General features: G+C 40.5%; 1 protein-coding gene across 14 annotated transcripts in view; it reads right to left on the reverse strand.

The window, feature by feature from the left end:
• The window catches only part of robo2 (roundabout, axon guidance receptor, homolog 2 (Drosophila)), a 419,069-nt gene that overhangs the window by 220,090 nt on the left and 173,476 nt on the right, over positions 1 to 25,503 (reverse strand). The window contains exon 1 of one of the 14 annotated variants that reach the window (XM_012881359.3): positions 14,317 to 15,040. The exons of the other annotated variants lie outside the window; for them this stretch is intronic. Coding sequence (XP_012736813.2) covers positions 14,317 to 14,371 — 55 coding nt within the window. The 5' untranslated portion in view covers positions 14,372 to 15,040. Of the gene's footprint in view, positions 1 to 14,316; positions 15,041 to 25,503 lie in introns of those variants that run through there. 14 annotated transcript variants of the gene reach the window in all.

Here is a 25,503-nt window from a genome sequence, read left to right on the forward strand (position 1 = left end):
AATTAAACTGCTAACAGCGTCAAAATTGCACAAGAAATAATGAGTATACTAAAACAGAATAAATACAAAACAAATAATTAACTTAGACTTGTACTTTGGTCGATGCAGTAATTGGGCAATCAGCAAAAAAGAGGACTGTTAAAATACAACTGCAAACAGATATTAACATAAACTGTAAAAAGTTGTACGGCCTGTTTTTCACTGTCTGATGTTAAATCTGAATAAACATTTCCTGCTTGTGTCAGTTAGGATTACTAAAAGTAGTCTGTTTGCTAAAAGACAGAATAATAAGAGAGAGAGTATATGGTGTGAGTGGCACTTGCAAAGCAAGAAGAACACTATAGTAGAGTATGAAAGCACATTCATTGTTACAACCATATGCATCATTGAATATTATTACAAAATGTTTTACACATTCCAAAAAATGCCAATTATGGTAAATACACAAGCCTTGGTAGTTGGCTGTTAATGACAATAAAGTTGGCTTAGGAGCGTCCTATCTGAATTTTTTTTTTTTTTTTTTATGCCAAGATGCTAAAACAAGAACAGCAGAAACCCGTTTAAAACAAATCAAACATAAATATTGTACCAACAGCCTTGAACAGACTTTGAGCCATAATCCAAATGATCCCATAGGTGTCCTGGCTTTCTGGTTTGACTATTCAAATCAGATAAGCTATGAGACTATGCAAACTAGTTTGTAGCTACAACCTGAAGCATGGAAGGTTTAATGGAGCCCGATTTCCTACATATTTCAGAAGACAGCTCTGCTCTGGTCAAACCTAATTGGGAAATCTTAGGAGTAATTAGATCCCTAACCGACTAATAAATGGGATACAGACTTTTCTTACACTAGACCAGCCCGAAAAACCGCTATGAATATGAATGTTGGAGTTCTTTTTTTTTTATTTCAAAGGATGTTGGAGTTCAGATTTATGTCAAATGCTAATCCTCTGTGGCTCAACGGCATGGCCACTCCCTTTCATTAGGGTTGCAGTGACTGAGCTCTCAGAGTCTGGTGGTTAAGATAATGCTCCCCAAGTCTGGGCGCTGTATGCATCTGTGACCAGGTCTTACCCTCAGAGATAAGAAGCCGTGGGCCACACGCATTTACATCACACAGGCCGTAGAAGCTACATGAAAATCACACAGTTTAACACAGCACAACCAATCAAAGACCTACTTCAAAGCAGAGGAAATAAGGCTAACTTTTCCAACGTTTAACCAAAAGGTCTTTCTTTCTTTTCCGCTACATAAATTGTCCCATCGCTTACAGCAATTTAGCTGGCGGCCACATGCGAGCCGATCAAGACTTGGATCAAGTTGAGAGGTGAGCTTTTTTGTCAACAAATGAGTGGTTGAATGTGTGATTGAGCTGAGTTGATGACTCTGACCTACCCAGTGTAAGTGTGTTGGGCTAGCAGTAAAATGCGTGTTACCCCAATGTTTCCGAAAGGCCTTAATCCTTGGGCTAGGGCAAAACCACATTGAAGCAACAGTGTAGAGGTTCAGATTTCTGTTTAGCAAAGGTTTGCACAGCACCTCTTACTCTGACAAATCTTTTGTACAACAGGGAAGAACTACAGTATGTAAGAAGCACAATTATTAGCATGAAATACTCTTCAAAGTTTCTGAGATGGATTCGAGCGTAGACCAACACACGCATGCAAACGAGCGTTTTCTCAGCAGGAAAGTGCAGCAGCCCACCAGTCGTCAGGAATCAGCCATCAGACAGTAGCATATTGACCCCTGAACAGGAGGTAGTCTGTTCTCTCTTCTTCCTAATTTCAGCTAATTCCCTCCATTTCCCCGTCATTGATTAGTGATCAGGCCTCATGTCTTTTGCCAAATGGGGCTACAGACGTGGGTTTGTGCATGAGTGGCTGGCGACAGCATGTTCCCACAGTTCATGATCTAATCCGTTTGGCATTAAGTGGAAATCTGGATGCTGTAGGTGCAGAAACAAAACAAAAAAAAATACGGTATACTTTTAGAAATCATTCACTCTGTAATTTTTGTCACTATTAATGCTAACCTTTCGTACAGACAGCTTTCTGTTGAAGCAAGTTAAAATTGTGGCAATGAGTGACTCAACCTACACAGCAGCAGTTAGTACCATGACGCTGATTAATGGAGAGTGAGATAAACAAAAGTGATGGACACCCCCTTTTCCCTTGATGAAATGCTGAATGCACATTTATTTTTTTTTATCTCATTGAGGCATCTGTTTCCCCCCTTATAATCCAGAAAAAAAAAAAAAAAAACTGCTGGGGCTTTCCGCTAAGGCCAATGCACATGCACAGGAGAAAACTGTGGCGACTCCATTCGATTTATATCAGTCTAATTTCTTTAAATCTAATTTGTATTCCAATCTGCTGCCTTCTAATCACGTAAACCTCGAGTCTCCATCTGCTCCCTTCTTTCCTGTGGACATGAACGCAGCAGATGCCTCTACTATTGTTCTTTCACTCCCAGGGAAAAGATAAGCTCGGTACACTGAGAGTCATACGCTGATGGTCAGTGTCCTTGTTGAGCGAGGACAGTCAGGTGTAGAGGCAGAAAATGTTAAAAGCACATCCTTGTGTCATAGAACACACTGAGATTGAACCTTTTCACATTATGTCATCTTACAACCACCCAGTAAAGGTTTTTACTTTAACTATTTGGGAAAGAACAATGGAAAGCAGTGCCCAATTCTGAAGTGGTAGGAAGAATACACATATCTATACATTTTTGACATAAGAAGATTGCAGTTTGCAGATCTATTCAACCCCATGGGGTCTATCTATGTGCAATTTAATGTCAGTATAAGCACAGCTGTTCTTTGAAGGCAGAGAACATAAGTAAATAAAAAGCATTATGAAGACCTACAGCATCAGATAGGTCCAGGATAAAGTTGTGGACAAGTTCAAAACAAGGTTAGATTATACAAGCTGATTCAACTTGATGGTGCCTGGCTATTTTGTATCCAGGAGAACCTAATGAAAACTTTTTTTAGCTACTTGAAAAAGTCAAAGTAAATTCTCTGTTTCCTACTGGGCTGCTTTTCCCCACTCTCTTTGCAGTAAATGGGCTTTCTGTTGCCCTTTTAATGCGATCATTGGTGCTGTGCAATCAAGTGCTCTCTGAGCTGAGGTGAGTGCACTTCACTAGGGGCTCTGGGCACACGCTCCAATCAAAAATGCTGTGTTTCCCCCTGTTTGCAATAACATCGCCATTACTTTTTCACCACGGCCGCGCTGTCACCCACTCCCGGAGGAAAGCAGGAACCAGAGCGCAAACACACAAACTAGAATGCAGATAGAGACTGAAATCAAGTGTGCAGTTGGTGAACCAGAAGCTGATGTTTATTTTTTTTTTCTGCATGTTCTTTTCCAACCACCCCTGTCAGCGTCACCGAAATAGATGCGGCTTTTCAATAAATGTGCAGTAGTTGAACATGTTGCCGTTTTTTTTATCATGTTTCAAATATGGACAGGCATCTCATAGGTAGCAATGCAAGTAAAACTAAAATCCAGGTAAGTTTTACATTTTAAAAACAAAGAGGAAACACTCTTTCATTTGCCCATTAATTCTAAGATAAACCATCTCCAATTATGCCTCCAGCTACACTGACCACACACAGTTAGGCAGTGTTTTCTATTATCTTTTGTCACATATTTATTCATGTGTGCAACAGAAGGTCAGGCCTTTGATGATCTTTTTGTAATTATTTTTATTAGCTCCCAGGAGAAATTCTAGCCTACAAACCAAATCAATACCGACACCAGTCTCAAGCAGAGCATAAAGAGAAGGGCTCCCCAAAGAGGTATTACTTATTCTGCCAGCAGACATTTGCTGATCACAGGTAACCAACGGCAACCTTGGACCAAGGCAAGAAGTTCCAGCCACAGAGGCGCCGTAAAACATCAAATGATAAAATCAAGAACTTGGACAAGTTGCTCTAGCAGTGCAACAGTAACGAGACGACTCAACAATAAGGACCTGGAAAAGAGCTAACTTAGATCGGGCCAAAGTGCATAATGATCATGGTTTGCAACATACTTTTATATAGAAAAACTGCAAAAGTTTGGAACGGGAAGTTTTTTTTTAAATAAAGCCCTTATCAATTGTGCTTTATAAATAAACTTTATTCAAAGTGCCGTACATGAACACACCGGTGAGCAATTGTTCTCAAGCATTCTTGAGTTTGTCATTTTTAGAATCGCATTTATGCCCCAAGTACATTAAAGGTTTGGAATGTGTATGTATAGTTGCACGATTGGGGCTTAAAATTCTTCTTTTAAAAATAGTACACTGTCAATATCAACATTTAAAAGAGAGGGTCTGAGAACATCAATTTGCTTTAGGTCTGGACTTTGACTGGGCCATTCTAAAAGATTAAGATGCTACGATACTAGCCAATGCATTCTAATTCTAGCTGTATTTTTTTAGTTGGTAAACTGCAGGAAGTCAAACCTTCACATAAGTCGCAAATATATTTTTAACAAGGAATTAATTGGATTTAGCTCTACCCCTCTTTCCCTGTCCCTGCTGAAGAAAAGCATCCCCACAGCATGATGCTGTCATCGCTGTGGTTCAACATTTGTCATGTTAGTTTTCCCATAGTCTTTTAGTTTCCAAATGTTGAATTCAACAGTGTTGTAAGCTTCCTTCAAACTTCCCCACAAATGTATCCCTGCTTTGTTCCATAATCTTCATGATGCTGTTTCTTCATCCAGTGTTCTTAAACAAACCTTTATTTGTTAATTAGGTGAATTCTAAACAATTCTGATTGCACTGGATTTCATTTAGTCATGTAAGAGTAAATGGGTTAGAGTACAAACATATACCACACTTCATGTTTTACTTATAAAACTTTGGACATTCATTTATTATTTCCTTCTCTTATAACTATGCACTACTTTATGTTATTCCTGGAAACAGCAGGTATTAGACCCATGTAGATTTGTTTTATAAAACAAACATTTCTTCTGGTTCTGTTCATTTAACTTCCCATTTCATTAGGTTCCACCAATGAAACTCCACCTTTGCCCCCTGGTGTCTATCTGTTTCACTTGCTCTGTGTCCTATTACAGCATGCCCTCAGTGTTTCGGCACCGGAGTCATATTCGTCAAGTCATCAGAGAGGAAATGTGAGAGAGCTGCGGGAGAAACTGAGGGTGGTGAAAGAATGATGTTCCGGGTTGTCCACGCCTCAGCACTGGAGCACTGTGACACCTCTGAGCAGCACGCTCTGCACCCGGGATTCATCTTCTTTACACCAGGCTGTCAGTGGCAGCTCCAGCACAACCCCCAACACCAGACAGACACTCATCCCAGGGAGGTGTCACCCCAGGATTCCAGCCCCAGAGGATCCGGCAAAGCTCAAAGTGACGACGCGGAATAAGAATGAAATGTGTTCACAGGTGCAAACCAGAGTCTTCCATTTCATCTGGTGCTGAAATATAGCAAAGCGTTTCTTTGAGCTAGTTAGCTATCAAGCTCACATGATGGGCTCTGTTCCACCTCAGTGCGTTGAATACTGCCCCTCCCTTCTCCTGCTTAGATTTATACTCTGAAAGCAAACACAGGGGTAATTCTACAAGCTCCTCTCAACCTCTCAATGCATCCATGCTTGACTCCAACAAATATCAGATAGAATTCCACGCTGAGTGTATTTCAGGCAGTGACAAGGTGGGGGTCATATTGACTTTGCATCTGTGTATTTGCCCTCTTTCCCCGATACAGATGGGACATATAAATAGATAACTGTGGGAAACTGAATATCTGATTTTGCTGCAAAGGGCCAGTCTGCCTAGCTTCTGTTCCAAGAAGCTTCATCCTTGTTTTTAACAGGCTGTTCTTATTTTCAGTCCTCATCCTAGTGTCAGTCGTTCTTAACAGGAAAGAGGAGGCTATCTATTTTGCAGCAATATCTTTTTAAAAAAAGATTAGATTGTTGACAGGAAGCTGAAGTGTAAAGAGAGGACATTGAAACAATTTAGATCTCCTTATAGTGAATGTGAAAAGTGTGCAGCCTTTTCTCTATATGGTCTGATTAGTGTATGGAGATTAGCCATGGTTCTGTAAGCCTGTCAGGTTGCTGGTAGGGCCTCTAAACTATTTGATGCAGATTAAATGATTTCCGATGGTGGGGCCACTTGAGCATGTAGCTCACTGCACCACTTTAACTTCTTCATCTCAATTTAATTTCCCTGCAGATCCTTTTGATCAGCACTGGCTTATCCATTTGTTTTTCGGCTTTGCACATTGGCTGGAAACTTCATATTCAATTGTAGAACAATAAAACCTTTAAATGTTTGAATTATGAAAAATACATACATTTTAATCCGGGTTTCTAGTGTTTACCAAAGTAGTTTAGTGATATTAAATCATGCCTCTGTCGTGTTGTGTGAGTTTGGAGTAGGACCAAAGTGTAGACAGGAGCATAGGACGAGCATAGTGATAGTTTTAATAACAAAATAGGAAGTCTTACAGAAGGATCAACAAGGAGAACAGGACAAGGAGCACGGGTAGTATACCAGGCAGTATAACCGGAGGATCAAGCAAAGAACAATGACAACCAGCAAGCTTATATAATGAGGGAAGAGTGGAGAATGACATATAATGAAGTTGAGTGAACTGGGTGATTATATGGAGCAACTGAGGCAGAATGAAACCAGCTAGAATCAAGACCAATGGGGCTGAACCAAGACATGAAGAAACTACTTAACCAAGGTGACAGATTAAGAGTTTCAAAATAGATACATCCAATTCTACATTGAACAGAACACAAGAATAACACAATAATAAACAGTGAACACAAAGCAATGAACTAACATGACAAAAACCCTAATGCTAGAATTAATAAATGTATATGGCAAAGTATATTAGAACAGATAAAAAAAAACAAGGAAATGAAGAACACAAAAGAAAATCATGCCAGCTTTGCCTTCAACCAATTGATTGAGCATGAAATCAGCAGCCAGACTAGTACTACCACATGACCTGTTGTGAGTAAACCAACTGCAGACAGATTTGTAGATTTTCAGTGGTTTGACAGATAGTCACAAGTAAGGCTGCACAATGATTGCAAGTATCAAGGTGTCTTAATGCATACAATAAAACACCTTGATACAGTAGTACAGTTGATACAGTTCTTAGGAGGAGCATGTTCACACATGTCTGAGCAGATAAAAATGCTGGAAAGAACCTGGGCAGAACATAGAAAGTAGCTAGAATTTTGGGGTTTCCGATTATGTTTTTTTGTCACAAGCAATTATTTGCCAAAGTGATAAATTATTGACAAACTGTATAAATGCTTTCAAACCACCTGTAGGGTGTTGTGTATTATGTCTCCAAGCTTAATAGGTTGATAGGTATTTATTTATTTCAGATACACAAGTATATAATAAATGACAGTACATGTCCATGTAACATAAATTAAAGCAGTCTGAAAAAGGGTGTATTTGGCAGCAGCAATAAGCTTATAATTCACATAAAAAGCTTCTGTTCTCAGACAACATTTCTCCTGACACCCTCCTACTATATAGATACATCACTATATAAGCTCAAATCCAAACTCTGCCGCTTTTCCTTTTATCTTGGGTGGACACTGTGTCATATACTGATGTCTGAGTTTGATGTTCCAAATATAATGTCATCACACTGGTTGGCAGCTTTAAATGTGTGTCTTGGATTCTGGATGCACCTGTCTGTGTGAGATATAAACAATGGTGTTCCCAAAATCAGGTTATTTTCAAGTGTAGGTACGTTCCAACATTTTGTACCCAGGTAAATGCATGAAATGTAAGGTATCAGCCAATTCCTCCTCAAGCATTTTAATCTCTTTACCTGTATTGCCTAAGCTGCCACTGCAAATTGAATGAAGAGAAATAAATAAGTATATTATTGCTGTGGTGGAGGAGAAAAAAAAGCCTTGTGGTGTCCTTGATACTCTGCGTTGAAGGGCGATAATTGGAGGTGCTGCGAGCATGCTGACCTGTTGTGAGCATGTTACTGTGTCCCTGCAGTCAACACCCTTCTGTCGCTCCAGCAATCCCCAAGCCAAACAATATGAACGTGACGAATAGGAGCTGCAAGCACAATCCATCCAGGTGATGGACTCGCAGAGCAGAGCGGGGGTAATCAAATGGCCCTCATACACTGCAGTGATTTTTTTCCTATTGTTTTAAGGAGCACCATAGTGCATCAAGATGAGATATATTACATTTTTATACTGCAAGACACATTGTGTGGTTTCCTCTGGACCACAGGGCCAAGGGTGACAGCAATAAGCGCTTAAAGAGCTTATTCCCTTAACTCAGACCCAGAAAATCATGCCTGCATAATATAGTACTTGTTGTCATTTACAGAGTTCTAAAAAGGTTCACAGATATACATCATTCTAAAACTATGTATGTTCCCAAAACACTAAAAATGGAAAAAAAGGCACCACCTCCTTGGAATTGAACCAGGAAAGTAAAATATTCAAGGGTATGACTGCTTTAAGCTTTCAAACCTGAACAAAAGTTGTGACTCTTGGCCAATGCCCCTTTCCACACAGACTTTTACCACAATGGCGCTTTTATAGGGAATCATTATTTACAGTTATACGAAGATTTGCCATGGTCATAGAGGCATGGTTTGCAAAAGAAGTGAGGTACCATGTGACTGGCATTAGGGACACATAAAAACGATCATTTGGCTCCTACACTCTTCTATGATTTTAATTACAGTGAATATAAAAGAGGGAAAAGTGAGATCAGGATACTTGGCCTGAATCTTTAGGACCTGAGCTGTTCTCTTTAATGCCTCAGAAAAGTATTACTATTTCCTCAACTATTTTTCCTCATTAAAACCACAAACTTTATTGCATATAATTGGGTTTTAATATGACAGACCAACAAAAAGCAGTGCACAACTGTGAAGAGTAAGGGAAGTTATGTATTTAATACTTGCCGCTTTCCTAACACCCAGTCTACAAAGCAATTTTGCAAGCGCAGATCAAAGACACTGCACCATCTAAAGTATTAAAGTTGTACATCAACATATGGAACTGGGTTGAAGGTGGCAGAACAAGATCCTTATTCAGTGGACTTACTACTTCAAACTGCTTTGCTGCAGCTGCATTTGGTCTGGTGCTGTGTCTGATGGATGTGTTCTAAAGTGTCGCACTACAGCTGTCCATCTTCAGGCATCTCACACTGACAGACAGCTAATGCGTTTTTGTCAGTGGCATTCTAGAAACTGGCAAGATCAGTTAAACTCTCCCAAAACTCTTGACCATAAACAATGAAATATGCCATTGACTGCAAAGAGAAAAAGGCCGGTAGAGTATTTTCATTTATTTGCGCAGAGCAGTTAAAGAAACCTCTTTATGTCGGCTTGTATCGACAGAGATGTTTCTCTGTGTGTTCAGTCCTTGTGTGTGGGTCTTGTACCCATGAGCATGTATTATCTGTTGTGTACTTCGGTGAGTCATCGAACCTTGACATCCCTTCCACCTTATCTGAGGGCCGCTTTGAGGCAGTCAAACACAGAGCAAGCTGAGAGCAACTGGACGCAGTAAACAGATGCTTCCCAAGACAACATTTCCAAGCGTGCAACATGAAAACACTGATAAGGCAAACATGTTTTCCCTTTCCCATCGGACTTCCTATCATTCATGCATTTGTGATCATTCAGTTTTGCATATGTATGATTATTCATCAACACCACATGATGACTGAGTTATCTAACCAACCCAGAGTCAGTTTGGGTCACAAACGCTACTGGAGTATTCACTGCTGCTCAGCAAAGCTCCTTTCACTATCATCATCATCATCATCATCATCATCATCATCTCATAAAGGATTATAAAACAATAATTAGAAGAGCATTTTCTGTTGGCCTGGGTTCTTAATCGGCTGTTTGGGGAAACAAAGACATTTACGGAACAGAAAGGGGATTGTATCTCTGGCCGTTGGACCCCACAGGGGAAAGGACAGGTGTGTATTCTTGAAGTTCAGGTGTGTGAGACAGGTGAAGGCACTTACAATCCGCCTTTACTCGCAGTCAGCATGCTCAATTCATCATGTTACTCCTCCCCTGACCCCTATCTCTGCAAACCCCCCTGTTGTACACAGCCAGCACAGGTGTACAACAACTCCCTCAGTGTTTGAATTCCACCCTCATGGATAGATGCTGGCACAAAGACAGTAAATGTGCACATGAATAAGACGGGGTTAAGAAGTTCGAGAATGCACAAGTCATACGAGGAAACATGCCCTCTACCAATTTTCAGTAAACATCTATTCGGTTCAGTAGTAATTGCTTGCTTTTTTGTTTAGGCAAATGCATTAACTTATTATGTAACTTTCTGCTCTGTAAATGTCACTGCTATGCATGAGTGAGGTTCAATAAATTAGCCGTATTACCTTCACTGCATTCTGCTGCCTTACAGAAAAACCAACCAAGTGCATTGTCTGTGGCTGACATTTTGTTATACGCATGAAGTCTGCGAAGGGATAAAGTGAATGATCTGTGAGCTCTAGGGGTGCAATAATACATCCAGCTCAGGAGACAAGACGATAACAATAATGCGTTCCTAAGAACAAGATTTTAAAAACAGGAAAAATTTCAGGGATTTTCTTTTTTTTTTTTTTTTTTTTAGGCACAAGTGGAGTTAAGGTTTCACAAAGAAACGGTGGTTTAAAAATCTGTAATAAGTGTGGATTTAACCAGTCCTAGTTTTAGTCCATATAAAGTAGGTATATGCTCCACTTTAAGGGGGTCTTAAATCCAAAAAAAAAAAAACACTGACAATGTTTATTTTCTTTTTTCATAAATAGTATAAAGGCTTCATGAATGTAGAAATCTGTTTTAAAGAATCTCTGATCGGTCTAATCATTTTTGTTTCTGAACTGCTGATTAAACCGAGTCCAGACTCATTAAATGATTGTAAAATAGCCCTATACTGATTTTATTCTTAATATAATGGTCTGAATCAGGTGATGACCAAAAAAATCTTGAACAGCTAGCAAGTTGAAGTATTCTCACAATGCTAGCAAACAATTTATTTCTCATCTTTACCCGTTTTCTTTACTCAAACACTGCCATACTGCCATATAAATTATCAAAAAAATAGTGGAGGCTTGTTCAGTGCTAATGTAATCGAGAGATGTAAGCCATCAAGACATCTTTATTAGCATAGCGTCAACACAACATGGAAAAGTTTCCTTTTATGCTACAAAATAAGATTCTCGATGATAGACACAGGGTGCCAAGTTAAAGCACCTTTGTATTTGGGTGTGTTGTAGCTAAAATGACGTAATATGGCCGTGCAGACCTCGCAGATGTGTCAAGCATAAACCAGGCTTTAGGAGTTGGCGAACACCGGTCAAGCAAAACTGATCGTCTGAATATACAAGGATTTCAATGCGCTCATCCTCCTCCCTATGCCCTTTTTCCCCCTTAACTCCCTTCCTGTTATAATCACTGCTGCTGAGTCTCAATCTAGTAACTCATTTTTGATGATAATCACAGAATAAATCATTATAGCATGTTGGGGGCTGTGGAATATGACTTTTTTTTGACGGTGATGAGACAGCGGGAGACAGTAGAGAGTAGTGTCCCTCAAATCCCAGATGAAGGTTCATCATTACAGTAGCCCCATTCCAACAACGAACCACAATTACAATAACACTGCTTAAACGCTGCCAGCTCAAGCAGAACAATCACATTTGGGGCGAGACATCGCAGTGGCTCTTACACAGTGACCTCAGCCTTCCTCATCACTCACCTAGACTACTTTAATCTGGGATTACTTTCCATTATAGGCCAGTGCTTTAAACCTCTCCCATTTAATCATGACCATCAACTGAGCAGTTAGTCTCCCGTGTCCTATCACAATAAAACATCATTGTTGCCATTTCCCAGACTAAGAAGGTATTGTTAGACAACTCTTTTCTCAATTTTTAGATTTCATTACCCTCATCCACCACCCCCCCAACCAATTCCTTTTCCTTTTTTCCTGCTCACACTCCAGTTTGAGTTTTCCTTGAGTCAGCATTAGAGAAACCGCAGTCCTGCTGGCAGATCGGGTGCTGCTCACCATGTGCCCATTCCCGAGTGGTCTTCTCGTTGACAGATCTAAGTTGTACTACCTTTCAGCACCCAGAATGAATGATGTGATGTCACCACCTCCGACATCAGACGCAAGCATGTAAGAGATCTATTAACAGCATAAGCTCAGTAGTGGGGGTCTGCATTGAAAAGCATGTTATGATCCAGCACAGATAACCATGCAGCTGCTGAGTGTTGTAGTACAGTTGCAACAACTTTCCACCATAAATCCACCCTTGCCACGGCATTCAAGATTAACTCTGTTTCTCCTTTCAGCCTCTTTCACCATCAACTTTTCTCTTCTCCACGCTGGCAGTATTAATCACAGAACACTAAACAGCACCTAATGACATTTACTAGGCCTGCCATTGTTGGACTTTGGCACCCAGTGAATACAACTCCAGCCCTTTTTGTACGTCCAAGTGGACTCGTTGAAGAAGCTCCTCCCTCTCCTAAGACCATCGGATCACCCCTTAAAAGCTGGGGGAAGAGTGAGTTTTATTTGGATGTAGATGGAGAGTAAAGTAGAGTGGGAAGGAGGGCGACAGGCAAATGATTGGGAAGATCCATTGCCTTGGAGAAACGGTGAACCCTTTTCCTTTTGACAAGCCTGTGCCTAGCAACCAGTGGGTTTGGCCAAGGACATGAAAAGATGCAATGTAAAGAGAAAAAAAAACAAAGAAAAGAATACTGGTAAATGCAGAAGGCATGAACACTGAAGAAAAAAGGCTCTGAAACAAAACTTGCAGCTGTGACGAATAAAAACAGGGGCTGATGTGCAAAAGGAAAAAAAAACGTAGGACTTTGCCGACTCTTGCATTTACTGACAACAAAAAACATTCTTCAGCTACGAAGTACAGACAATTGAAAGCAAATCATCACACCACGCTTGTTGATTTAATGTCTCAGCATGCAATTTTTGAAAGACTAGCCCCGATTTTGATAAACCAGTTCAAATCACAATTTTACTAATTTGCAACAATTTTTCATAATTTGCACTGGCCTACTTTGATGACTTTGGTGAGTCACCACATTAACTTTGTAAATGAAGCTTTTTTATAGAAATGTCTCCCCATTAAACAAGGTCTTTTGTAGGCCACTGAATCCCAAGGAACCTCACAAAGATGTAAGGATGCTGATTTTGCACTTGGTGAATGGCTTGGTGTTAAGAAAAGAAAATGATGCACTTTCTTGAAAATAAAACTCATTTGGGGTTCACATCATCATCACACAATGATTTTTAACATGGATATAACTCTTGGAAATACATTTTTATCTTTGGTTCAAGCCAATTTCTGCTAAGAATTAAAATCCACGGTTCTGAGTCCTTGAGGCAAAAATAACCCACAAATGCATCAGAAAAACTGTAGATGCTGCAGAGTTCAATAAGTATGTCCAAAAATAAAAAAAAATGACAAAATTACTAAATTTCCTTTGGGTTGTATACATTTAATTTATGCTACCTGCTCTACTACATCACATAGCCTTGTGAGCAAAAAAAAAAAAAAAAAAAAGAAGTTTAGAGTTATTTTCTTGGCCAACAAGAATTTCCAGATTTTCTCTGAGATCTAACTTGTAGATTTCCATTTTCATTTGATTATGAGTCCCCCCCATAAGCTCTGTTAAAAAACATAATGTGCTACAAGTTGAGTTGTTTAATGTACATAGTAGTACAAAGTGCTAAATAATACTTAAAAAATAATTATAATAATAAAAAAAACAATCAGATTGTTCATTATTTAACTGATTTTAACCAATCAAAGGAAAATGTGTCCGATTGCAACAGCTGGGCAGTTGACTGGTGCATCTCGACTTATTCTGTCCTTATTAGGTGCAAATTAATCTTCAATGTAGGCTACCATCAGGGGCTGGGAGGTAATGCATATATTGAATAGAGGGTCAAAACCATTGCAAGCAACAGAACAACACTCCTCAGTTGCTGTGGGAGTGATCTGTTGAGCTGAACTGCCTTGTCATTTTATGTTTTAAGCATAAAAATGCAAAGCTATAATCCCAACAAAGTAAGACCACCACTCCGAGAGGTTGGCCAGAATAGAGACTTTAACATCAAATTATTAACCCAAATCAAAATAGCATTTATAAAGGTAGGGGGACACAGGTTGGTATCCAAACTGGTTAAAATAATGCGCATGTGAGTTGCCAATGTCAGCGCTCAAAACATCTATTGAAGATGATGAAATTTTACATAACACATTTCCAAGAACTTACCATCAGCTGGAAAGTACAGTAATCCACTAACGAGGATGAACGCTAGCGGACCCATCCTTGCATATTAAAACATCCACAGCGGACGCGCAAATCCTCTAATTCACTGCGGGGAAATATACGGGAAGATTGCGCACAAGTCCGCTTCGCGGTGCTGGGAGTGATGGACAGCTCCTAATACTGCCCTACTCACTGACAAAAGCCAGTTTAAGTGTCCAAACACAGAAGATCCATTTAACAGTAGTTCACCCGGAGCTGCTCATCCAGCCAAACCTAGAATCCAAACTCTCGGCTCTTTGAGAAATATTATCCCAGTTTGCCCGGTGAGTTCATCCGCAAGATCTGCTGTAACAAGCCGGAGCTTTTCCAAATCTTCCAAGACAGGAATTAAAGTCTAGACTGAAAAAAAAAAAAAAAACTGTACGCGCGGGCTCTGCACTTCTATGCAGGTCTTTGCTTTCCTTCAGAAGCGTCTCAGGCACATTTCAAGTCTTCAGCGATGGTGTCTCCGCTCATGAACAACCAGGAAACCCGCCTTCAACTTTCACGCGTTTCCCCCAAAAAAAGTTGTTGCATTCTCAAGAGATCCGGCTTTCAAAAGCCCCATTTGCATAGCCAGGAATAAAGGCTCTATAAATGTACAGTCACACTACAGTTCAACATCCTCCTTTCAACGTCTCTCCCCCTCTCTCTCTCTCGCTCTCTCTCTCCGCGCGTTTTGGTTTGGACAGTGCGGCCGCTAGGAGCGCATGGATGGTCTCTCACATCCCGACACGCAAGCAGGCAGCCAGCGAACACGGACCGGTACCAGAGAGTGGGTGTAGCAACGTGGAAGGGATTAAAAGTATCGGAGAGGTTGGATCCCTATGGAAATAAGTCCAAACTCATAATAATAATAATAATAATAATAATAATAATAATAATAATAATAATAATAATAATAATAATAATAATGTTTTATGAGCTTCTACTGGGCAATAATTTGGCTGCAGTTATACATGGAATTTCCCAACTGTGGCACAAATAAAATATCATATTCTAGGAACTAATTGGTAGGACAAATTATTAAAATATGTTATTTTTTAATCATCTAGTTCTACATACAAAGCATTGTTTACCTTCCAAAGATAGCACTGGGATTGGAGAAAAAAAAAAACAATCAGCGTGGCAACAGACTCCTAAAGGTCCTACATTTGTAACAGTCAACAGGTAAAGGACACCTTAACACCGGGAGAAAAATCCTTTTGAATATTGAAACGTAATCTCTTCTTTGAGAAGGTGATAAATTCTCAATCAATAGACTCAAGACTAAATTTATTGAGGAATCAGAAGCTGCTTTACATGCGAGTGTTAATGTGCGGAGATGCTGATGCAGAATTGTAAATATGATCTTTGTCAGAAATCAATGGCTTGATTGACCGAGCCCCTGCAAGATGAGGAGAGATGCGGCTCTGCATACCAACAATAAATTCAAAGATGTCTCATGCTGTCTCTCTCTGTCTCTCTCTTTTTTTAAGAAGAAAGTCTACAGATAGATACACAGCAAACGCAGCAAGAGCAAATCCACACCACTGCAGTCCAACGTTTAATCATGGAATAATTCCAACATTAAGTTTGAACAAAAAGAAAATCCGGATTCAATATGTTGATGTTCAGAGTCGGAGGGTGGGGTAGGTTTGTGTTATGTGGTGCGAACTACTGCCCAGCAACCCTCCACATGATCTCTTGCAAGGCAGTTTACTGAATTGTTAGCTATAAGCCGCGAGCTCCCCCTACTGGTATCTGTTATAACAACTTTTACTCACTGCGTTTTTCCATGTAGCCCTATCAGGAGACATAAAACGAGAGGATATATGCAAACCCAACAGTGATATTCCAAACGGCGCTGCAATTTATGCCAGAGGCCTGTGGCAATGCATGCATTCTGCTGCTGTATGCTCAGCTGCTGAATTAAGTTCTGTTGAATGTCTCAGAATAAAAAAAGCTGTGCTTTTCAAGAGTATTCGTACTGCCCTCTTCACATTTTGCCATATTATGACCACAAACCTGAGGGTATTCTGTTGGGATTTTATGGAACTGACCAACACAAAACTGTGTGCATATTCTTGTCACTTTACTCTGATACATCTGAAAAAAAAAAATCAATAAAAAAAATACCCTAAAAGTAATTCAAATAATTAATAAACATAATATGTCCATATTTCAATTTCAAGCCTAATTCAGCTGTTTGTGAAGGCCTCAGAGGTGTGTTAGGGAATATTATTGAAAAAAAAAAAAAAAACATCAAACAGTTAAGGGATTTAGTTGTGGAGAGGTTTGAGCTTTTAACATCACATGGAGCACTATTCAATTCAGCAACTGAAAATGTATCTAGGTATGGCACAACTGCAAACCTGCCAATGCAATGCTCTCCACCTGAACACACAGGCTGAGTAAGAACATTAATCAGAAAAGCATCCTAGAGAACCTTGGTAACTCTGGAGGAGGTGCACAGCTCAACAACTCAGGTGGGAGAATCAGTCTACTAAGTAACTATTCGCCATGTACCTCTAAACCCCACTTGAGAGGGGGCACACGGAACATCATCTATGGAGGAAAACTAACAGCAAATAAGCCTGAACAGATCCACCCTGCAGTGATAAAGATGGCAGCATCATGCTGAGGAGAAGCCTTTCTCTTGCAGGGATGGGAAAATAGATGAGAGTTGATGGGAAGACAGAAACTTAGTATATTTTTCTAAGAAGAATGCATTGCTTTTTGTTGGTATATGATATAGGATCCTCCAAAAAAAGGCAATGAAGTTTGTGGTTGCAACTTGAAAAAAAAATGTAACAAAGGTTAGGAGTTACAAAGCACTTTAAATCAGTGTGGTGGGCAGATGAACTCTGATTTACATTAATCCATGAAGGGTAATTGTCATTTGAACTGAAAATGTTTCCAAAAAGGTCCTATTTTAATTCCCATACAGTGTTTTTTTTTTAAAGAAGCTAATTAACTGAAAATTGTTTAAAAAACAACATAATCTTAAAATCATAAAACTGCAAGTACTGACATGCTAAACATTTGATTTATATCCAGGCAGCCTCAAAACCTTCCGGAATGTGAACTAAAAGACTTGGATTTCCACTTTTATGATTTACATCAAAGATATTCGCACAACAAAGTCCAGACTATGTCCTCTGAAGATATCTTTGAGCACGCAGCTCTCCGCATAACAAAGTACGCGGGCTAAGACCATGACAAAATGGCTTTGGCAGAGGGAAACACTTCTATCACCTTTAATAATAGCTTTGACTGCTCATGGCTTTTTTCCATTTGTTTGTTTGTTGAGCTACATGTCAATGCTTGCCCTAAAAAAAAAAAGGGGCCTTTCCAGGAGCGGCAACGTGTTGCAGGTTTTCTTGCTTGCTCTCACCACAGGCTGTTGCTGTCAGCTGGCCAGGCTCAGCGATTTGTCTTCATATTTTAATACGTTTGCAAGCGGCATGCAAATGCTGTCTTCTCAGTGTCTCCGAGGTGTCCTAGATTCTAGCATATGCATGTGGCCATGAGCGCAAACATGAAGAGCCGAGCGGGGATTTATTGTGTCATCAGTGTGGCTGAAGGATCAAGGCAAATAAAACAGAAAGAAAAAAAAAAAAGTTGGGAATTGGAGAGAAGTCGTTTACGAAGAAGAAAACGCCACTTCAAACATAAACAATAGAAGCCTCATTGGTGGAAAAGGAAGTAGAGTGTAATTCTCCCTCAAGCCCAGCCTTTTATTCCCCGCTCTCAATCACTATCTGTTGCAGGGGCTGTGATATTCCTCGGGTTTCTAAATATCAGCTCAAAGTGGATTTATTTTAATTAAACTGCAGGCTGTGTTTATTCAGGACCCGACACGTTACATAAAATATGAGATGGAAGGGCCTAAGCAATGGGGCTGATAACTCATGGACACCATGATATGAGCTTATGCTTCATTCCACTGCTGAGGAAAAAAAAAAAAAAAAGATCACAAATCTTTTATTAGGGATGCATTTACAATATTACTGTCACACAGGTTTTTCAGTGTTGATTTGTCGTTTCAATTTTAAAACTGCGAGCATGCAGATGAAGTGCAAACAAAACAAAAGAACAAGTGGGCGGGACGTCGCTGAAGGGAAAGCAAAGCCAGTGCGCCGGTTTGGAAAGAGTGAAACGCTGTGGCCAAATAGGGTTAAAAACATTTAGGAAAAGTGTTTTTACTACTTCTTTTGTTAAAAGAGAGCATTTCTTATCACCTAATCGCATTATGTCACAATTACTGTCTCATTTCTGTCCATGTATGTCTTTTTAATTGGATCAAAACTAATACTCAATTATTTGGTCTCCAGTTATTCTCCAAACACCTGCTCACTGATAGTTCAGGGGTTAAGTCACATTGTTCTGCTGCCCCACATCTATTCTAATCCACAATGCCTTGCAAATGGACTAATACCGCTTTACCTTTTTAAATATTTTGACACATGTAATCTGAGATTAAATGTCCCAGATCAACACAAATTAGTGCATTAACATGAAGTGTCAACAAAAACAAGATGGGCTTTTTTTTCTTTTACAAATAAAGATAGTGTGGTACGCACATGTGCACATCTTTTTGGACGTGTCTTGACCAGCTCCGCAAATGTACACTAAAACAGTAAGCTGTTATTTTATTTTTGATTTGTTTTTGAGAAATAGCTCAAGCTTAATCAAAACGGATAGGGAAATGTGAGCATACCGTTTCAAGTGTACTAGAAAATCCTTAACTATTCATTGAGCTGTTCTGACACAGGAATATGCTTTGATCCACATCTAGCTTCATGTTTGCTGTTGTTCTAAGGCAGCATGAAGCTCCCCCACATTCTCAAGTCGATTGCACCCTCTTACAGGTTCTGCTCTACGACTGCCCCGGATTTAACTCCAACCATTTTCCCATCAACTCTGGCTATTTTCTGTTCTTGCTAATAAAAAATGCATTCCCACAGCATGGTGCATCCACCACCCCAGCAGTGTTAATTAACCCCCAAACGTACTGTTTAAAATGCATGCCAAACAGATCGGTCTTATCTGACCAGAACTCCTAATGTTCCCCACAACTTTATAACTGCCATTTTTGCTGTGTTCCTTAGACTCCATGATGCTTTTTGTTCTCTAACAAAACACCCGAGACCTTCAGAAAACAGCTGTATTTAATATTGATTTAAATCAAATCAATCAATAAATTGAATCAATTTATTGATTGATTTGATTTAACACTGATTTTTATATAACGGTATCAGAGTAAAGGAGGCAGAATATAATTGCACAGCACCCTATTCAGATCTGCATTTGTGAAAAACATTGATATAATAGACAAGTTGATCGAACTAAATGCTACACAATATTCTGCAAATAAATCAAAACCGTGTTATCAGTTTGGGCAATTTTAATATTGCAAAGGATTACTTTGAATGCAACATTCCTTGGCTGGTAAAGCCCCCCTGTTAGAAATTTGCACTTTGCATGCCAATAAGATGCCTGTTGGAATGACTCACTGGACTCTATGCTCCTAACTGACACAGAAAACAATAACCAAGGCAATGGCTGAAGAGAGAAAGAAAGAGGAATGCGTTGATTTGTCCCAAATTATATCATTACTGCCATTTTTAATGGAAACATCTGCATCGTCGGGTGTCTAAACCATGCTTCATTGTCTAGCACACAATAAAACACATTGAAGTTTGTTGTAAAAAAAAAAGCGACACTGTGTGAAGAAGTTCAAGGGGCATCGCAAAGCCCTGTAAATTCACTCAAGTAATTTGTTCTTCTATTACTGGGAACTCGCTCGCATGTTGGCTCGGTTTATGGCGCAACTCTGTGAACACTAAGTGTAGTGTTGCTCCTCTCGTAGATAAAAGCCCAGCTGAGGATCAATACGGGATCCCCAAGTGGAGAGTTTGATATCTATGAGACAATCAGGAGTGTGAACAACAGCAGCCGTGCACTCTGGGGGTTTCGAGACGGCGCGTTTCCGTGGAGGCATTTGTAGCATCTTAATTGCGTGTAACCACATCGCAGTTCAGACGCAAACTATGAATCACAGACCGGCAGCGACAAAAACACGTAGCTTCAGCAGAACAGCCTCTCTTGCGTATCTTCAGGGAGAAGGAGAAAAGTGTTTTTAATTGTGTGGCGGGTCAGAGGTTCAGGTACCAACATCACTCATGATCAGATCAGAGTGGTATTTAGGGAGCTCTTAGCTAGATATCTTTCAAGGCTGAATATCCCCTTACTGAGTTTGGGTCTCGGCGTGGGGATGATTAGGAGCTGGAGGTGGGAGGAGGTAGTGTGTGATGTATGGTGGGGTGATTAATGTAGATGTCAGCGTTGCCCCTCCCCTCCTTTGCTTCCTCCCCGGCATCCGTAATGACACCTGGGGAAGGCGGAATGGGTCTACCTGCAGCCCAGGCTCCCTCAGCAGGGCATGATTCTTCCCCATGATCCTCCTCTGTCAGCAGTTCTGTCACCGGGCTCGGATCAGGCCCTTATTAATGGGCCTCTGTGTCAAACACAGATATTAAGCTGTGCTGTGCTCTGCACCAGCCTCGGCAATAACAGCCACACAATGACACGTTTCTAAACAATACAGTGACAGACACAAACGCGCGCGCGCGCACACACACACAGCGCCCTCATAACTCTTCACTGAAATATTACTTTCTTCTTTAGCAACTCTTACGGATAAATCCCGGCATGACAAACAGTGCAGTTTCTATAACACATCCCTCTCTCCTTCTTTCCCCTCAGCTCTGTAATACACATAACCCGCCATCACATTATGCTAAAGAAGTGACAAACCTTTCACCGTGATGTATGGCCCAACAATGCAAAACCCCGCGCCTGAGCGGTGAACGAGACCCATTCAGTTATAAAAAGCAATAGAGTAAAGACTTGGTAAAACCTCGGCAAGCGCATATTTACAAGTGGCAAACGCTTCTGTTGCTTCGCTGCCTTTACAGCTTTTCATGTGACCCCAAAAGCAGAAACAAAATTACATGAACTCACTTTCTTTTTTTTTTCTTTTTTTTTTTGGAAACTTGCAACAGCAAAACTGTATATATTCAGGACCATACAACATTTAATGGAAGCCAGGGTGACATGTTGAAATGCGTAAAGTCTAATACTCCCACCGAGGGGGCGTAAGGATGAGAGGAGACAGAAGGGAGAGGGCACGGAGGCATACGACACCTGAGCTCAGTGAAGAGAGAGCCTTCTATCAGCAGGACGTAAACCATGTCTGCAATACATTGCCTGTTCTTCCTCCGTATCCACTGAAAGGCACAGGAAGGGAGCTGGGGGCTCCCTATCAAATGTTGCAAAACTGAGGATTACTGTGTAGGGACTGCAGATTTTTGAAGCGAGTGTATGCCTGTTGTTTCATGTTTTGCCTCGTATCGCATGAGAATTACGCTGAATAAACAACAGTACCGCCTCAAAAAGCAACCATAAGTTTTTAGCATGACATTTTGAGACAGGAACGAAGTGCAGAAGCATTATAGTGCAACCTTTCACCTACAAGAGAACCACTTTTCTACGGGTCTCTGGATTGGTAGGCCAGCCTCCTTTTATTGGATTCATTATCCAGGGACTTGTACATGATTGACCACATTTGGGGGTATCATTGCATGCTTTAATATGGATTTATTTCCAACCAGACACTTCTCAGATGTAGTTGCATGATGTAAAAAAACCTGCAGTATGTATGATTTTATACACATTGGTTACACCAAACCATGTTGCCCCGGTGGGCCTCTATCTTGAACCAGTTTGTTGAAAGAGAAATGTAAAGTATGTATTTACCAACCCATAATACTTTTTACTGTTGATCATCAGTGGTGCTTTTTTTGTGCACTTTCCAAATGTCATCTTGTTGTTTAGAAGCTTCCTGACAGCCTCCGTTCCTCCGAGAACATTTCTGATCAGAATTTGACAAAATTCAGATGGCTCAGCTAAAGAATGATGGATTTCTCAGAACCCTGTTTTTGTCTTGTACCCTTAATTTTTAAGAAAAGCTTTTCACATATAAAGTTTGACACCCTTAACAAAATGACAAGCATATCTGGGACAAAGGAAGAAAAAAAAAAACAACAAAACAAATTTAGGGTCGGATAAAATGTTGATTGAACATGCAACATGTTCAATCAACTTCCAGGGAAATTTCCCTGGAAGTATGGTACATATATCTATTAAATATTAAAACTGAACAACCACCAACCAAAGGGAAAAAGACTTACTCATGTCACACAGAATAACAAAAAAAATTCTGGCAGTAACTAGACCAAGATGCCAGTAGTCATAAAAGTAAACCATAACAATTGAAGGTCCTACTAAATAAATATTTATATAAATAAATGTGTTAGAACCCTTTACCTTCACCAGACACTTTATTAGGTACAACTGTCTACTTGGTTCACAAATCACCTTTCATTCCCAAAGTATCTAGCAGCCGAAGTATCTAGCATCAGAGCGGGAATGAAAGCGGACTTAAAGGTGCCATGACATCGCCGTATAAACCATGTTATGTAGTTGATATTATTTTTATCTCCAACAAAATGTCATAAGAAATAACGTCAGTTTTTTTGTTTTGTCAGGCCAGATGTCCGTTGTGAGTAGAATGGTTGAAGGCTCTGATTGACACAACCCTATTTGAAAAACCGGTCAAAAGTGGCCCTCCCACACCACTTTCCCCCTCCATTCACGCCTCCCTTCTCGGCGCAACACTCCGTTACAAATCCATTAGTATGGTTTTAAGGCTTGCTGAAGTGTTTGCGTTGCATGCTGTCGGACAGGCGAGGCCAAGCTGACCAAAGGCTTTAACCTGGCGCCACAATTCAACACAGTGGGACTGAAGTGAACAGCCACAGAGTGGGCATCACAGTGGGGAGCTCTTATGCAGCTGGGAGCCAGCTCCACCGCAGTACCACAGCTCGCTGCGGCAGCACAGCCGTGACACTGGAACGTTTTGCAGCTGGCTACCAACTCTTCACCGCGGTAACTGCGGCAGAGAGCTGGCTCTTCTGGGCAGCGACACAAAAATCATGCAGCTTGTTATTGTTTCACCGTGTCCCGTCTACGGTGAAGCACCCTCGGTGGACCCAGCTCGTTTTACCCAGTCAGGCGACCCCCACTTACTTATTACCTTGAATGTAGGACGCATAAAACAGACAAGTATGCTTTTAGTTATATTTTATCTACGTAAAGACAGAGAAATAGTTACAGTCACACCAGCGCTGATGGGCCCCTGATCGGCAGGAGGCCTCGAGTGCTCATCACACAAACATTATATAGGGATCTCGGGACACACCCATACAAGGGCGGTACACATCCAAACTGTGACATCAACAGAGAAACTGTGTCACCTGGTATCTGATAGATATGTGCCAATCTTTTGGGTCAGTGCCATCTAAGTGTGCCATGCAGTTCTGGGATTAACAGCTCGTTCCACTTGACCTTGTAGATATCCTAACAAGCTGGCAGTGGTTTAGCTCGTCAGTCAGTCACCCGGATTTTTCAGTTACAAACACACCTTCCTTACCTTTGACAGCATTAAGTAATGAAATAAATGTACGGGTAATGACATTGTGGTCGCCAGAATGTCATTACCCATACCCGTTGGTGAAGTTTTTCTTTTTATCCGTTTGTTTGAAAAACTTGAATTCCCCCACGTTCAATGAAACAGTCAGTAAAGTCCTCATAAATTAACTTTAGCCACTCTTCTGTGAGTCTCTCATCCTTTGGGAGTGAGTTGAACCCTTATGCATTTTAGACCACCCTCAGCTCCCCTTGTAAATAACTGCTGTGAAGTTAGTTTTACGATGAATATTGGGTATTGGAGCTCCGCGGCTTCTGCGGTGACTGCCTCCTGTTTGAGCCGATACAGGAGGGCAGATCTGGGGCTGCCGTCTACTTGGTCCTCCACCTTCCTCCTCTAAAGTCAGAGATGCTAACGCGACTCACGGCGGGTACATCAGCTGGGGGGAGGTGTTTGCTTCATGGTGGGCTCTGATTGAGGAATATGAATTACGTAGAAAGACAAACTGTTTTCATATATTTATATATATATTTATATATTTATATATATTTATATATATATATATATATATATATATATATATATATATATATATATATATATATATATATATATATATATATATATCCTGGTTTCAGGAAATTTTCCCGTGATTGAAACGCAGCAATACATGCTGCCTCAATAGATAAGTGGATTCAACTCCGGTTTACCACAAACATTAATGCAGATTGTATGTTGCATTAGTACACATTGGGAAAAAAGCCCCCTCCTTGAGTGGTAACACCTGTGTTTTAGCCTAGATAAGTCATTTTAAGAAAGTGCACATGTCAAAACAAAATCTGCAAATTACACTAGTCACAAGGGTTCCATAGTAACCTTTTCTGGGCAGGCCGTCTCTTTCTTCCATTTTCTCTATTTTAGGTTGACTTGTATTTTCCTCCCACTCTCATTAAATATTCCAGATCCGGCTCCTCAACCACATTCCTGTCATTTATGGAATTTCCCTGTCAAGGTGAAAAACAGTCAACTCGCATGGTCCTGAGAGGCACAGCTAATTAGCTGCCCTACTTTTTTTTTTTCTCTCCTTCCTGCACGTAGCTGCTTAATCTGTGTCTTTGGAAACTCATCAAGACTGTCAGTCCCTGTCGAGGGCAGGACTTGATAACTGAGTGCTAGACACTGTCATGACAGGACAGGGTAAACAGTTTGGGCTGTTGAGCGATGGGCAGCAGCTGCTAATGAGTAAGAGGTGGATGCTTGAGACCTGACGCGTTGGAAGGGAGGGAACGGGCGGAAGGAAGAACAAGAGCTTTTTAAGTATCTCTCCAAGTTGCTTATATGTTAGGACGTTGCTCTTCCTCTCTCTGCCCCTCCTCGGCGGAACCACGACTACAGCCGCCATTAGCAAAGCTCGAAAAGTTACAACTGATTGGAAATCCCCTTCGCTTTGCACCGCTTACCGGAACATTGATAAGATGGGTTTTATGCCACCCACCATGTCGATCTTATAAACATCTGTCTCTGTTAAAATGAGAAGTTGTTTGTTTGTTTTCATCACCCTGCAGGGGATTCTGAAATAGGCACAGCTGGTGTCTATAAACACGCGAGTAACTAAA

This window comes from Fundulus heteroclitus, chromosome 18 (assembly GCF_011125445.2).
Source record: "Fundulus heteroclitus isolate FHET01 chromosome 18, MU-UCD_Fhet_4.1, whole genome shotgun sequence".
NCBI lineage: Eukaryota > Metazoa > Chordata > Actinopteri > Cyprinodontiformes > Fundulidae > Fundulus > Fundulus heteroclitus.